At 34.6% G+C, this 16,249-nt stretch overlaps 1 protein-coding gene across 5 annotated transcripts in view; it reads left to right on the top strand.

Annotated features, from left to right (window-relative positions):
- The window catches only part of SUCO (SUN domain containing ossification factor), a 94,685-nt gene that overhangs the window by 47,814 nt on the left and 30,622 nt on the right, over positions 1-16,249 (top strand). For 3 of the 5 annotated variants that reach the window (XR_015246061.1, XM_086693943.1, XM_086693945.1), the window contains exons 10-17: positions 1,519-1,626; positions 3,724-3,829; positions 6,151-6,171; positions 6,358-6,413; positions 6,898-6,989; positions 7,667-7,732; positions 14,492-14,560; positions 15,349-15,439. Coding sequence is in view for 4 of the 5 variants with exons in the window: in XM_086693943.1 (XP_086550069.1) it covers positions 1,519-1,626; positions 3,724-3,829; positions 6,151-6,171; positions 6,358-6,413; positions 6,898-6,989; positions 7,667-7,732; positions 14,492-14,560; positions 15,349-15,439 (609 nt within the window). In the remaining variant the exon portion in view is untranslated. The remainder of the gene's footprint in view (positions 1-1,518; positions 1,627-3,723; positions 3,830-6,150; positions 6,172-6,357; positions 6,414-6,897; positions 6,990-7,666; positions 7,733-14,491; positions 14,561-15,348; positions 15,440-16,249) is intronic. The other 2 variants (XM_086693946.1, XM_086693944.1) reach the window with 1 other exon arrangement.

Below are 16,249 nucleotides of genomic sequence, written 5' to 3'. Positions count from 1 at the left end.
TTTTTGATTTATTTCACTGTCAATATATATAATAACATTTGGTATAGTTATTACATTATAGTAATGTAGTAATTATAGTATAGTAATTAGTATTGATTAGAGTGCTAGATGTCATGAGTATTTCTCTTCCCCAAATGCCATACTGTATGCAGTTTTATTTTACACACATGATACCATACTTTTAATTTTTCCTAAGAAGCAGTATTTTATGGCATTCTTCCATGTTTATAAGTACAGGTCACTAGCATCATTTTTAAAGAATAGTTTTATTGAGACGTAATTGACATAAAAATATATATACACATGTAAAATAAACTGCAACATGTCAAAATATGCAATATGATAATTTTTGACATTTATACATCTGTGAAATTATCACCACAATAAAGATAATGCACATATCCACCTTCCTAAAAAGGTTTCTCATGCTCCTTTGTAACTTTTCCTTCCTAAACCCTGCCCCCACAATAATTAAAGATCAGTTTTCTATCACTATAGTTTACATTTCCTAGATTTTTATATAAATGGTATGTGTAGTTTCTAGTATCATTTTTTTTAAACATTTATTTATTTTTGAGACAGAGAGAGAGAGAGCATGAACAGGGGAGGGTCAGAGAAAGAGGGAGACACAGAATCCGAAACAGGCTCCAGGCTCTGAGCTGTCAGCATAGAGCCTGACGCGGGGCTCGAACCCACAGACCACGAGATCATGACCTGAGCCGAAGTCGGACACTCAACCGACTGAGCCACCCAGGCGCCCCTCTAGTATCATTTTTAATGCCTGTTGGCATCTGATTGTTTGGGTGGACCATACTTGAATCCTCTATGCTAAACATCTAGGTTGACTTTTTCCCCCTGTGCCTTGCTATGTGACACTGTATATACGTACAGGGGTGAATGTTTGGATCAATGTGTCCTTAGGATAGATTTCTAAAAGTGTATTGCGGGGCGCCTGGGTGGCGCAGTCGGTTAAGCGTCCGACTTCAGCCAGGTCACGATCTCGCGGTCCGTGAGTTCAAGCCCCGCGTCGGGCTCTGGGCTGATGGCTCGGAGCCTGGAGCCTGTTTCCGATTCTGTGTCTCCCTCTCTCTCTGCCCCTCCCCCGTTCATGCTCTGTCTCTCTCTGTCCCAAAAATGAAAAACGTTGAAAAAAATTAAAAAAAAAAAATAAAAGTGTATTGCTAGATCAAAGGCTGTGTTACCCTTTGAAGCCACATATATGCCAAACTGCCATCTAGACTAGTCAGTTGACACTATTACTAACTGTCCTTTGTGAAGTCATTCCTTCTCCAAGAATGTGCTTTGTCATTGAAATATTGTTATCAATATCTTGTGTTATTTATAGTCAATATAAATATCTTGTGTTATTTATAGTTACCCCACCCCCCCAACTAATGATATGCTAGAGAAATAATGAGTAACTTAGTGAAACTCTATTTTATGCAAACTCTTTATGTTTCATATGAACTGTTATTTTGGTTGGTTTATCTCAATAATTGTCTTGTGTTCTTTTTTAAGGTTTGTTATTGAACTTTGTGAACCAATTCAAGTAAAACAGCTTGATATTGCAAATTATGAATTGTTTTCTTCTACTCCGAAAGACTTTCTGGTTTCTATCAGTGACAGGTAAATTCTAAAGCTGCCTTCTACAGAGTTTGTTAGATCTCCAGAATAAAAATTTTTAAATGAGTCACTTTTTAAAAAATTTTAATTTTATTTCTTTTATTTTAATGTATCAGTTTGTAAGAACAATAATACTACTACCGTAGTATTAGGCACTTGTGAATCAGGTTACTTTCATTAACTCATATAGTTTTTATAATCATCCTATGATCTTATTTATAATCATCCTATGATCTTATTCCTTTATAAGATGAGGTTAAGTAGTTTGCCTAGGTCAGGTGACTTATTCAAACCTAGATGTGTATGACTTCAAGGTCCTTTTTTTTTTTTTTTAATTTATTTATTTTGAGTGAGAGAGAGAGAGAGAGTGAGCATGAGAGGCGGAGGGGCAGAGAGAGAGAGAGAGTGAGTGAGTAAGTGAGTCCCTAGCAGGCTCCACTGTCATAGTGCAGAGCCAAACAAGGGGCTTGAACCCAGGAACCCTGAAATTATGACCTGAGCTGAAATCAAGAGTCAGATGCTTAACCAACTGAGCCACCATGTGCCCCCAGAGCCCTTATTTTTAATTATAACCTGTTGCTGCCAAACATTTCTTTAAAAAGTTATTAAAAACATTCATGAGTGTTTCATTTTTTATCATGAAATGTATTTTTGTTAAAGTATATTTTAAAAACTTTGTGTTGTGTGTGTGATTATAAAAGAACAAACATGTATTATAAGGAATTTGGTAAAGAACCACAATCTAATCAACCAGAGATAACTTATTAGCATTTTAATTTATTCTTTCCAGTCTTTTCTATATATTTACTAATTGTATTAAAAAATGAGTTTTTACTGCTTACATCCTGATAACTATCCTTGTCTTTTTTTTTTTTTTTTTTTTTTTTTTTAAATTTTTTTTTTTCAACATTTATTTATTTTTTGGGACAGAGAGAGACAGAGCATGAACGGGGGAGGGGCAGAGAGAGAGGGAGACACAGAATCGGAAACAGGCTCCAGGCTCTGAGCCATCAGCCCAGAGCCTGATGCGGGGCTCGAACTCACGGACCGCGAGATCGTGACCTGGCTGAAGTCGGACGCTTAACCGACTGCGCCACCCAGGCGCCCCTATCCTTGTCTTTTAAAGACACCATTTAAAATTCTTGATTGATTGATTGATTGATTAAGGTATAATTAACATAGAATGTTGTATTGGTTTCAGGTGTGCAACATATTGATTCAATAATTCTATACATTAAATATACCATTTTTAATGAATAGTTTAAATTTTCCCCCCACTAGGGGTATTTATTAATTCCATAAGTACTTTGAGTGTCCCCAATGTGACATGTAGAATGCTATTCATTTAAACATTCTTCTGTAGTTGACCATTAGTGGTTTTATTTTCCATGCTGTTTCTTCTCCCATCTCACACTCAGCACTGCATATATACAGTTATTGAAGTTAATTCTCAAGACCTTTTGAATTCCAACCATTTTTCATATAATAACCTTGTTCTGATCCCTTCTTTTCTCCAAGCTATAATTTTAAGAGCATTCATTACTTGGAGGGATTTTTAAAATGCTGTAATAATAAAAAATAATACCTGTAGGCTTTTATGTTAGATTTCCTTTTAAAGAGGGGGAACAGCTATGTAAGATCTGTGAAATTCCAATCTAATGGTAAAGGATTTTTTCTGATTCCCTTTCCACCAGTACTTTTACTTAGACTTTATATCATCACATACGTTTCAGTACGTGAAAAGTAGAACCTCCTTCTTCAAAATAATCTCTTGGTTACTCTTTATTTTAAAACCTCCATTGTACTTGGATAGAAGCCCAACAAACAGTTTTGGTTCTACCTTGTCTTCTCCTTTTCTTGCTTTCTGTAATGGTGTGATTTTTAAGATACTCTTCCCTTGTAAAGAGGAATCTGTCAGAGTTTAGTTGGAAAAGGAAATGTATTTATTCAACCCAATATTTTACTCATATTTAAACTATGTTAAGTGAGATGTTCACCCAGAGAGGGGAAAAAAAGCCAAACAGGATGTATTTTGAAGATGTGATGGAACTCTCAATATGTGGTTTATGATTTTTTTAAAAAAATGTTTCTGTTTCCTAGATATCCCACAAATAAGTGGATTAAGCTGGGTACTTTCCATGGAAGAGATGAGAGGAATGTCCAGAGTTTCCCTTTGGATGAACAGATGTATGCAAAATACGTGAAGGTAAAGTTTATACATACAGGACTATGTTTTTTAATGAAAACATACCTATTATTTATACTTCTTTGCTCCTCACCCCACCTTTTTAGAAATCATAAAACTTAAGAGGAAATTTAATGCAATATTCTTTTTGATAAAATTCTTACATGGATGTTATTTTATGAGACAAATATTAATACATTCCCTTTTGTATACCTGGAAACTTAGGCCAGTTTTTTGATATTTGCAGCTCTGATGAAATTTAAAATTGTATCAATATTTTTTTTGAGTCTTTATGTAAAATGTCATCTTCATAGTATCATATCTTTATTTTTGAGAGTGTGTGTGTGAGAGAGAGAGGGAGATACAGAATCCAAAGTAGGCTTCAGGCTCTGAGCTGTCCACACAGAGCCTGATGTGGGGCTTGAACTCACGAACTGTGAGATCATGACCTGAGCCGAAGTTGGATGCTTAACCAGGCACCCTATAGTATCATATCTTTATTTCAAAGCCCAGATTATTGTTAGTCACTGAAGTCTTTAAGCAGGTCTGATTTTCTTTTTTAGAATCTGATTCTTAGATTATTTTAATTTTAATATTATAACTTTTGCCTTTTTTATTGTATATTCAAGTGAACTATTCTGTGTCCAAATGCCAATTTTAAATAAACTTTTAAAAACACTTATATTCAGTATTCTTGCTGCTTCTTCCACAATGTAGAGGTGGAAATCTCTACCAAATAGAATTCTCACTTTTGAATTGGATTTTAGGCAAACTATGGGAATTTCTTATACCTCTCTTCCTCTCTTTTTTTTTCCTTAAAATAATAGCACACCTTAAAGTACCATTGTGTTTGTAATATGACCTTTTGGAATGACAGCAGCTCTAATTTCTGTCTTTTCTTCTTTAAATGTGTATCTTTTTTAAGCATGTATTAAATTGGCTTCTATGAATGGGTAAACTTGTAGTATTCCTAGTCTCAATCTAAAAATGCTAAATTCTGTTTTTAAAATATAGTTAATAAATAGTTCAACAGTGTTCAGAAAAATGAAGTTATATTTTCAGTTTCTTTTAAAGTGAATTCTGAAATAATTGTTTAATGGCCTTTTTCTATACTAGGAAAAGGAAATGGCCAGTTTTTATACTAGGAAAAGGAAAAATTGTAAGAATTATTTGGCAGGTGATACAATTGCATTTAATTTTATAATTAAGACAATGCACATGTTATGAAATAGTTCCAAGAATCATTCTTCATACCAACTACTTTATTAATAATGGCAGAACATTTTATTGGTGGTAAAAAAAAATGCCAGCCCCTACTTTGTGTTTTTTATGGTGGGACACTATGGAGCATTTTGATGATTAGCTGTCTAAAATGCTCTTTTTGGTAGTAGTCTAAAAGCAAAAAACATTTAATTCTAAGTCCAATGTTAACAAATATTATGTAAGTTTACCTGGGTTTTCCTTATCCCCAAATAAACCCAGATGTACAAACTACTTTTTAATAGTTTGTATTTTAACAGTGGGTTGATACATATCTTTTAGTTCTGTAAGTTATACTTGAAATAACATAGCATATGAAAAATTCATGCTTTCCCTAAAAAAATTTGTATATGGTATTATATAAGAATAAATATTATTTTGTATTATGCTAATATTTTTATCATTATGTATGTATATGTGTATAGCCACATATGTATCAGTATATAAATAATATACAGATACATATATGATACGTATCTATAATTTTGAATTAATATAAGACACAGGCTGTTTCTAGATCCTCTTTATTACTTTTATGTATTTTTTTAAGTTTATTTATTTTTGAGAGAGAGATAGAGGGAAGGAGAGAAGGAGGGGCAGAGAGAGAGAGAGAGAGAGAGAGAGAGAGAGAGAGAATCCCAAACAGGCTCCATGCTATCCGCACAGAGCGCCATGTGGGGCTGGATCCCACAAACTATGAAATCATGACCTGAGCCTTATTCAAGAGTTGGATGCTTAACCAATTTGAGCCACCCAGACTCCTCTCTTTATTACTTTTAGAATGCTTTTATTTCTGACAGAGAAATAAAACAGCAGCAATGAATTTTAGCTTAAGCAACATAACCTTAAATTTAATTTAGTTCATTACAGTTCAATTATACTTTCTAGTTGTGATGGTAAGAATTTAAATCATTGATTTGATTTCTGCAGAGAAATAAGAGTACTACAATGTTATCCATTACAGTACATTGCTTTCTATACTTTAATTATACAGTATAATTTACAAATATTAAATGTTGCTTATGGCATGTTATCCAGACTTTGGAACTGATTTCTTTTTCTTTTCCTTTCTCTTGCTTCAGATGTTCATCAAGTACATAAAGGTTAGCAACCTTCTCTTTTGCAATATTGAATAACAAGGCATGGCATACTACTGCATGGCAAAAAAGCAAAATTTTACCATTATTGATTTTTGGGGAAATGAGGACTGTATTTTTAGAAATGTTATAATGAAAGAAACTGAATACATTGCTAGATAATCTCACATGCACTGTGCTTTTATTCTTTAGGTGGAGTTGGTATCACATTTTGGATCAGAGCACTTTTGTCCATTAAGCCTTATAAGGTATTAAAGAACAACATACATTTACTAAGTGATTAAAAAAAGAAAGTGATACACAAAAATCCCAGTATATTTAGAGTGAAGAAATAATTTCCTATCTTGTGAAGTTAATACTATAGAAATATAAGCTGTTAAACCTTTCTTGTTCCTAAATCCATTTTAGAAAAATGTAAAAATTTGCTCTGAGAAAAAATAACTATTATATGTGTCTGGCTTAGCTTGCTTGCTATTTTGCTATGATGATAATATATGGAAAATCTTAGACTGATATCAAAACTGGTCATTACATTTTTAAATGTCTTAAAAGCATTTTAATGGACACAGTGGATGGATGACTACAGTGTAAGAAACAGCCATTATTTTGAAGTCTAAAAGCTAATGACCCTCAAAAAATGACCAAAGTTAATGTATTTTGTCATTTGTAATGAAGAGATGAGTCTTAACTCTGTTTTGTTTTGAAAGTCTTTAATGAAATTGTTGTTAATAGGGTATTTGGCACCAGCATGGTGGAAGAATATGAAGAGATCGCTGATTCCCAGTATCAGTCAGAACGTCAAGAACTGTTTGATGAAGACTATGGTAAGTGGCTTTAAGACATGTGACTATTATGTATGGTTTTTTTGTTTGTTTTTTAAAATCTAATAACCTGAAGGGGTAGGACAAGGTTTTTTGACACCCTCCATTTCTACTTTATCAAGTCCTTGTGTTTTGCTTTTTTCTTTTTTTTAATGTTTATTTTAGAGAGAGAGAGAGTGCAAGCAAAGGAAAGGCAGAGAGAGACGGAGACACAGAATCCAAAGCGGGCTCCAGGCTCTGAGCTGTCAGCACAGAGCCGACGCAAGGCTCAAACTCATGAACTGCAAGGTCATGACCTGAGCTGAAGTCGATGCTAAACCACCTGAGCCACCCAGGAGCCCCAAGTCCTTGTTTTAAGATGTCTTAAACCATAGTCTGAAAAACTGAATTTTTCCCTTCCCTAATTTTCCTATAAGCAAAATGAAAACATTTACTAAGGGTTGGTAAAGTACATGGAAAGCTTGAATAAAAAGTCTTATAAATGTGATTAAAATTTTGGTAAGCAGTGGAATTATTTTCCTTAGTTTACATCTGTTTGATAAATGGCTTCTGAATCTCATAAACTTTTTGTGAATATATTTTAGATTATAGTGAATATTTATAATAAAATATGCTTTAAATGTCAGCCGACTTTGATAGGGATAGTTTTAGTTAATTACCTTCATTTTCTCTTTAAACAGATTATCCACTGGATTATAATACTGGGGAGGATAAATCCACAAAAAATCTTTTTGGTTCTGCTACAAGTGAGTATTTGGGGATTTTCCTAGACACTACTAAAGTATTTCCCAACTTTTTTTTCCCCTGAAATATGTGGATATTTTGTTGTGGTATAGTTTAGGAAGCTCCTAGTCCCAATATTGAACTTGAGTTGAAATCAAAGATACTGCCTTTGAAATATATTTCCATAGAAATAAAATAAGCGTGGATGAAAAGAAAGAGAAGAGAAAAAAAATGCAAGCACAAGTTGTTTCTTCTACCCTAAGTGCTTATGTTGATAAGCAGATTCCTTGGAAGAATGGGCTGTGAATTTATGGGGGGAAAGAATTATTAAAGAGATCCTAGACCATATGCATAGAAGCATCTGGATAGTCATGCTAGATGGGAAGGGAATTTGAATGGTAGTTGCAGAGGTAGTATGTGTGAGTGAAATCCTAGCAAACAAGGGTTTATCTATCTATGGATATAGTTTCTGATGTAATTACAAAATATAAAAGCTGTTCTTACTCATAATAATAAAGATTCTCAAGCAGTAACAATAATAGTAATAATAATATACTCTTTGTAAACTGAAGAAATAATGACTAAGATATATTAGTGCTTCAGTTTTTGTCATGCCTGCCTAGTGGTAGGCTAGCTAAGGAGACTCTCGGAAAGACCATTACCAACTGACACTTTATTTTTACTGTTATAATGCAGGTAGGTATATTTTAATGCTTGTTATTTTTGGCTATTCCTGAAGAATATAAAATACTGGAAGGAGTTTTCTTTTTATTTGGAGATTAATATGGTAAAAGTAAATCTTAGCAGAATAGATGACTAGTTTCTTGTGCATTTCCCTTGTTGCTCTTAGTAAGTAGAGTTCCTTGCATCCCAATCTTATGGTGTATGTTGTCTTTATACCTTTTGGGATACTCAACCAGTAGTTTATATACTTAGATATTTTGTATAGCTCCAGTATAGGAAGCTAGGAGTCACGTCGGTTTTTTTGTTTTGTTTTTATCTTTTTTCTTCTCCCTTCTTCCCCTTATGCTCTCCATAGAAAACTGTAGTCTTCAGTAGACTTTTTTTTTTTAATTTTTTTTTTCAACGTTTATTTATTTTTGGGACAGAGAGAGACAGAGCATGAACGGGAGAGGGGCATCAGCCCAGAGCCTGATGCGGGGCTCGAACTCATGGACCGCGAGATCGTGACCTGGCTGAAGTCGGACGCTTAACCGACTGCGCCACCCAGGCGCCCCTTCAGTAGACTTTTTAAGGCATAGGAAGAAGAATGTTAAAAATACTTGCATAAGAGGAATCCTTTTTTTTTTTTTTTTTTAATTTTTTTAATGTTTATTTTTGAGACAGAGAGAGACAGAGCATGAACAGGGGAGGGTCAGAGAGAGGGAGACACAGAATCTGAAACAGGCTCCAGGCTCTGGGCTGTCAGCACAGAGCCCAATGCGGGGCTTGAACTTACTGACCGCGAGATCATGACCTGACCTGAAGTCGGACGCTTAACCGACTGAGCCACCCAGGAGCCCCAAGAGGAATCCTTTTATGTAGTACTTAACTTTGTTGCATATTAACTCAATATAATTTTTTTTCACTCTACTGCTAGTCAATTGACTTTCTAGATATTAGAAACTACTTTTAAGTAGAAAACTTAGCTATCTAGTTGATGATGGAATTAAAAATAGGTGCTTCATTCACTGCTGTGGGACATAGTTTTTTAGGAGTGAAAAACATGATGTTGTTTTATCTATGTGGATATTCATATTCATGTCCTTAAATCCATGTGAAAATTCTGATATGTAGTAATCATCATAGCTCAGTGATGCTATATTAGCTATGAGGCAGCGTTATTATTTTATAGAGTCAGAAAATAGCCCCAGACTGAAAGATCTCTCGCTTCTGATGGTTACTGGAAAGGAAAGGGGCACCTTACCATAGTATTAGATAAAGGAAATCTTGTTGATATTCTTGGTTTCTTTTTCTATATTCTTAGGGGATTAACTGCTAGACACCATTAAAGCCCAGTTATATTTCAATGGAGGACATTTCCCTATTTGTAATCACTTCTCTGACCAAGGTATTATTTGAATTAATTAGATATAGAATCTTCTTTATTTATATCCTACTTTGGGATCTTCTTCCTTGAAGATGTGTTTCTTGGTAACATATTTAGTTTTCTTTTTATGGATCTCTGGAAAGGTAGTCTATTTACCTTCCCGTGTTCTAGTGTTAAAAGAATTTGTTTAGTGAGACAAGATGGGTGGGAGGATGTCAGCTAAGCCTAAACACAGAAAATGGAGTTTAAAAAGATGTCCATCTCTTGATGTTTCAGAAAAAAGAGAGGCAATAGTACCTGACTGATAAGACTTTGGTGTCATAAAGCTTATAGACATGACCTAACACTGCTGTCGTCTATATCTGTTCTTCCTAGTTTTCTGTGAAGAGTCTGGGACTATTTCTGAGCCTGACTTTGCTACTACCTCCAAGGTGGTATAACATTTAAGGAGTAAATAACAGAATGGAATCAGGCCAAAGAGCTAGTCTCTGGCACTAGAATATCTGAATTTAACTGTTCTCATCACACGTTGTGAATTAGCTTGAAGTTGGCCAATTTTGAACCTGACTTACTTTTTATATTTACATAGCGTCTCCAAAACAGAATTCTGTGGCTTTAATCTTAATAGAAACTCCTTTTTCCTTTCGGTATTGAACAGTTAGTTAGTAGTTACAGGAAATACATGTCACCAGAGTACATTGCATCTATTAGGACTTGGTTATCAAAGAACATACATACCATATATTTGGACATTCTTGATATAATTTTCTTAATTGCCAAAAAGGGAGAAACTACTATGTTAGAGCAACATTCTTGATTTTGTGTATATGCCGGCTAGGCAGCTCTTCTGCCTGATTCTTTTATTTACATTTTTGAACCAGAGCATTTAAATATTTTACATCAACAAAAATTCTTCACATTACTCTGCTTTTTTTGTATTTTGTCACATGGATTTTCCAGACCACTCCCTACTTTAATATTCTTGCAAGTCTGCCTTTACTCCTAAATACGGTCTGCATTTTGTTAGAATCACTTAAAGGCCAGGTTTCTGTGTGTATGTTTAAGATAGTATACAGTTTTTGGTTTCTTTTACATCAAAGTATTTTTATGAATGTATATATTTTAAGGACCTAGCAAGAGAAGAGAGAACAAAGGTGGACATGCAGCAGAGGTATCTGAATTCACATGGGAGGAAATAGTTATTTTGTTGGTTTGTCTTGTTATGTGGTATCATAGATAGCTTGTTTCCTGCATCCAAAAGAGCCAGAGTGTGCTGGAGACTAAGGATAACATGTTGATGATCCCTGGGAGAATTTCATTCCTGAGGGAATGAGATTGGATGAATAGTGCCCAGCTCAAAGATAAAGGAGTTGGCTAATCTGGGAGACATTAAAGACAGGTATCTAGTTTGGTACTGTATTCCAAATTATTACTTTAGCCTATTCTGAAGGATTTTTAGTGGTCAGATGATCATTGTGACAAGCTGTCACGTGTTTGGATACAAATTGGGAGTGGTCAGAATTGAATATTCAAATTGAATATTCAAAGCTGCTTTCTCTCAGAAGACAAAGTAAGACTACATTTGGCAGTGTTCTGTGAATGTAGCAAAATTATTTCTTATGGATTGGATGGGCTGAGAATGTAGAAATTTGCCAAATTTTGCTTTTGTTAATGAATTCTGTAACAATAAATGCCCCCAAATTTCAGTGCCCCCAAAATTTTGTATCTGAGTTAAGATTGATTTTAGAGTATAGATTTGACTCCAAAATTTGGAATGTGTGAAGCAGTCAGTTTTAACTGAACTTTGGCTGGCAGACCAAGTAGAAGATCAGATACTATTGCAATATTGGTTGATATTAAAAGTGGGTTTATGAGGAAATAACAAGAGTTTCCATTCCTCCTTTATCTTGGTTTGTGAGGAAATGTGGTGTTTCCATTCCTGGGTGGTTTTTTTTTTAAGTTTTTATTTAAATTCCAGTTACTATACAGTGTAATTAGTTTCAGGTGTACAGTATAGTGATTCAGTACTCCCATACAACACCTGGTGCTCATTACAACAAGTGTACCTAATCCCCGTCACCTATTTTACCCATCCCCCCCATGCACCTCCCCTCTGGTTACCATCAGTTTATTCTCTATAGTTAAGAGTCTCTTTCTTGGTTTGCTTCCCTCTCTCTTTTTTCCCCCCTTTGCTCATTTGTTTCTTAAATTCCACATATGAGTGAAATCATATGGTATTTGTCTTTGTCTGACTTTTTTTCGCTTAGCATAATACTTTGTAGCTCCATCCATGTTGTTGCAAATGGCAAGATTTCATTCTTTTTTATGGGTGAGTAATGTTCCATTGTGTGTGTGTGTGTGTGTGTGTGTGTGTGTGTGTGTGTGTGTGTGTACTTCATCTTTATCCATTCATCAGTCGATCGACACTTGGGCTGTTTCCATAATTTGGCTATTATAGACAATGCTGTTACAAACATTGGGGTGCATGTATCTCCTTGATGTAGTATTTTTGTATTTTGAGGGTAAATACCCAATAGTGTGATTACTGGATCATAGGGTATTTCTATTTTTAGCTTTTTGAGGAACCTCCATATTGTTTTCCTGAGTAGCTGCACCAGTTTGTTTTCCCACCAGTTTGCAAGAGGGTTCCCCTTTCTCCACATCCTCACCAATACGTATTGTTTCTTGTGTTGATTTTAGCCATTCTGACAGTTGTGAGGGGATATCTCATTGCAGTTTTGATTTGTATTTCCCTGATGATCAGTGATGTTGCACATCTTCATGTGGTCTGTTGGCCATCTGTAGGTTTTCTTTGGAAAAAGGCCTATTTCAAATCCTCTGCCAGCATTTTAATTGGATTTTTAATTTTTGCTGTTGAGCGATAGTTCTTTACATATTTTGGATATTAACCCCTAATCAGATATATGATTTGCAAATCTTTTCTACTGTTGGAATATTGGTTGATGTTAAAAGTGGGTTTATGGGAAATAACAGAATTTCCATTGCTACTTTACCTTCGTTTGTGAGGAAATACGGTTTTTTCATTCCTGTTTTTTCCCATGCGTTAGCCTAAGAATCAACCCTGCTTCTTTGTTTACCAATTTGTCAGGTCGAAGGGCAAGGGCAACCTATAATCCTAGACATTTATAAAGCAAGTACAAAGCTTTTGTGTGTTATACTAATGATTGGAAACAAAGTACCACTCCTTTATTGTCTTTCATATATAGAACCATAATTATGTAAAGTTCAAAATTTATGACTGTCTACTAGTCATCACTTTTCAAACTGTCTGAAATTTCCTACTACTTTCTCCTGCCTTAAAACATATATCTACATAGGATCAGCTCCAGATGACAGTGCTTGGCTTCTTCTCAACTTTCTAGATAGTGTGCCAGCTTTCCTCCCTTACAGCCTTTCCTGCTTACATCTGTGGTTTTCGCTGAAAGTGTGATGAAAACCCTTTGGATCTCTTAGGAAAGGAAACCAAGGCAGAAATAACTGATGAGTCTTAATATGTAGCCCTTGCAGATCTTAATATTTTTTTTTTTTAATTTTTTTTTTTCAACGTTTATTTATTTTTGGGACAGAGAGAGACAGAGCATGAACGGGGGAGGGTCAGAGAGAGGGAGACACAGAATCGGAAACAGGCTCCAGGCTCTGAGCCATCAGCCCAGAGCCCGACGCGGGGCTCGAACTCACAGACCGCGAGATCGTGACCTGGCTGAAGTCGGACGCTTAACCGACTGCGCCACCCAGGTGCCCCAGATCTTAATATTTTAATAGGAGAAATACCTGATACTGGTGAATTAACTTCTAGTGGAATATCCAAGATTAGATTGGTATTGGAAGTTAATGTTCCTTAAAATTACATCCTAGAAGGAAGCCACCTGTTCTCAGCACCAGCTTTTTATGGAGTTAGGTATTTTGTGGTACACCTGTACCTTTGGCTGCTTATTCAGGTACTAAGGTTTGTACCACTTTACTCATCATCCAAATATCGTCTTTAGAAAGAGAGGCAGAATTGGCAGGTATGCAGATTGCTTTATGTATAATGCTGAAGGTGTTGTGACTTTGACTTCACCTGCCAATTCCCATACCCACCCAATTCACAAAAGAATTGGTACCATTTATTATCTATTAAACATTATTAAAAGTTATCAAAGACACTTGTTTCAATGCAGTCACGTTGGGATTTAACCATATTATCAATAGATATGTTCATAGTTGAAAATAAAATTTTTCTGCTGTCCTTCAGATAATAATCTTCCCATTTTGTTTATTTATACCTGTAAAAATCACCTGTTGAGGGAAACTGCTTCTTCACGCTTTTTTTTTGTTTTGTTTTTTTTCTAAACTGTAAAGCCTTTAGAAAAGTAAGTTTTTCTGTACAATATTAATTTTGGTTGTCATATTTTTTTCCCTGTCCAAATCCAGGCTGTATGTTGAATTTTACTTGAATTTTGTAATATGCTAAAGATAGTGTTTTGGCAGAAGTTTCGGGGAAGCTTTACCAAAAAAGTATAATTAAGTTTCTGAACATAAAAATTCAGATTTATACTTTCTGGCTGAAATTTGTGTCCTATATTGGACTTATATAGTGAGCTGGACAAAAAGGCAATTAGTCCAGAAAATGCAAAAAGACCATTATAAATGGTTTTTTGACTATCTGATATTAAGCTTTATAAGAATATTTAGGTGTATTGGTATTTTTTCTGATTGAATTTTGTTTTAGATGCCATTCTAAATATGGTGAATATTGCTGCTAATATTCTGGGAGCAAAAACTGAAGACCTGACAGAAGGTACCTCATCATTTTATGGGTCTTTTAAATCTCTGATACTCAAGGGGTCATTCTCGTTATGAAAATTAATTAATAAGCCAAGCAGTGTGATTTTTCATTTAGAAATAAAGAGATGATGCAAAGGAACTTACCAGTCTTCTGTTATTCATTGTTTATATGAGTTTCACAAATTCTTACAATAAGGATCCTCCTGTCTATATGAAATTCATGAATTTGTTTTTTGACTCTTCCCTGCTGTAGAAGTAATAATTTTATCCCTTATTTCTTTCCTGAGGTTTTGATGCCCCAGTGGTACTTCATGCATGCTTTTCTTTTATTTATCAAACAACTACCCAATTTAGAAGGTGATTTTTTTCCCCTACAGAATGCCAAGTAAGAATGTCAGTAACAAGGAGAAACCATCTTGCTTTTTTTTTTTGCTCTTAGAAAATACTTAGTTCCAAGTGCAAACTTAAAATGACCCATACGTTTCTTTTCATTCTTTTTCGTAACTCCTTTAGGTGTCTAGAAGTCATGTTAATCATATAAGATTACATGAAATTAATAGTCATTTGACTTGCATTAATTATCTGAGAAGTTGAGAAAGTATATGCATTATTTGTAGCTCTGACTTTGTATGATCATTTCTTTCTAAAAGAACTTTTATGGAAGAAAATAAAGTCTGCAGTAGCAAACCTGTTTGACTTTTTTTTTTCTTCCCTGGAAACTAAAGTTCTTTACTTGTTATAGTGAAATATCTTCATGATATAGCTTTTTTAAACTCAACGTGGGTATCTTTCTTAAAATAGGAAATAAAAGTATATCTGAGAATGCCACTGCCACAGCTGCACCTAAAATGCCCGACTTAGCTCCTGTTTCAACTCCTGTTCCATCACCTGAGTAAGTTCTATTGTGATATTAGAGTTCTGTTAAAATGGAGAGCTAAGTATACATAGAAAGATACTTTGGATTTGTGTGTGAAATGATAATCTATAGAAAGCTCTGAATCAGAGGGCAGGCATTCCACAACCACTTAAAATATTGGTGAGTTGCCTTTTGGGTACTGGGAATGCACTTTACTCCAGACCACATGTTTGTTGTTTTGAAATTATGTATTACTTTTATTATTCACAACACTAAATCTTTTCCTTATTACAAATAATTGGCCTAATTCTACAGGTATAGGTTTGAGGACAAATTTTAGAAGCTTGCTTTTATTAAGTTCAAATTTAAAAACACTGATTAAGTATATGTGTTGTGCCTAGAAAGCTATAAAGGGTACCCTGAAATACCTAGAGCGTGATTCTTAAATTACGTGTTTGTCACACAGCAAACTCTTAAGAGTGTTTAGTTTCTTAAATTGAATTTGATAGAGGTCTTTCCCCAGGTTGCAGTGGGGCACTTTGGGCAGGAATATCTGTCATGTAGTTAACATAAAATATCCTCATTTTTTTAGTCTTTTCTACCAAAGATGATTAAGGGTTTTTGCCACCTCTACTTCTTATCTATAACAGATAGGCTCATAATGACTGGATAATTGGGCATTGTTTCTGTAAATTTTGTATATTTCAGTAGATGTACTCTCTCAGAACTCTGCTTAACGGGATAAGATTTTTGAACAGGAATTATGTAACGAAACCTGCAGTGGGTATGGTTTGAGCTGTAATTCCTAAATACCATACTGATACAGAAATGAGATTTTTTGTGCTT

This window comes from Puma concolor, chromosome E4 (genome assembly GCF_028749965.1).
Source record: "Puma concolor isolate L17-30 chromosome E4, mPumCon1.1.hap2, whole genome shotgun sequence".
Taxonomy (NCBI): Eukaryota; Metazoa; Chordata; class Mammalia; order Carnivora; family Felidae; genus Puma; species Puma concolor.
This window is presented reverse-complemented; position numbering and strand designations above follow the sequence as displayed.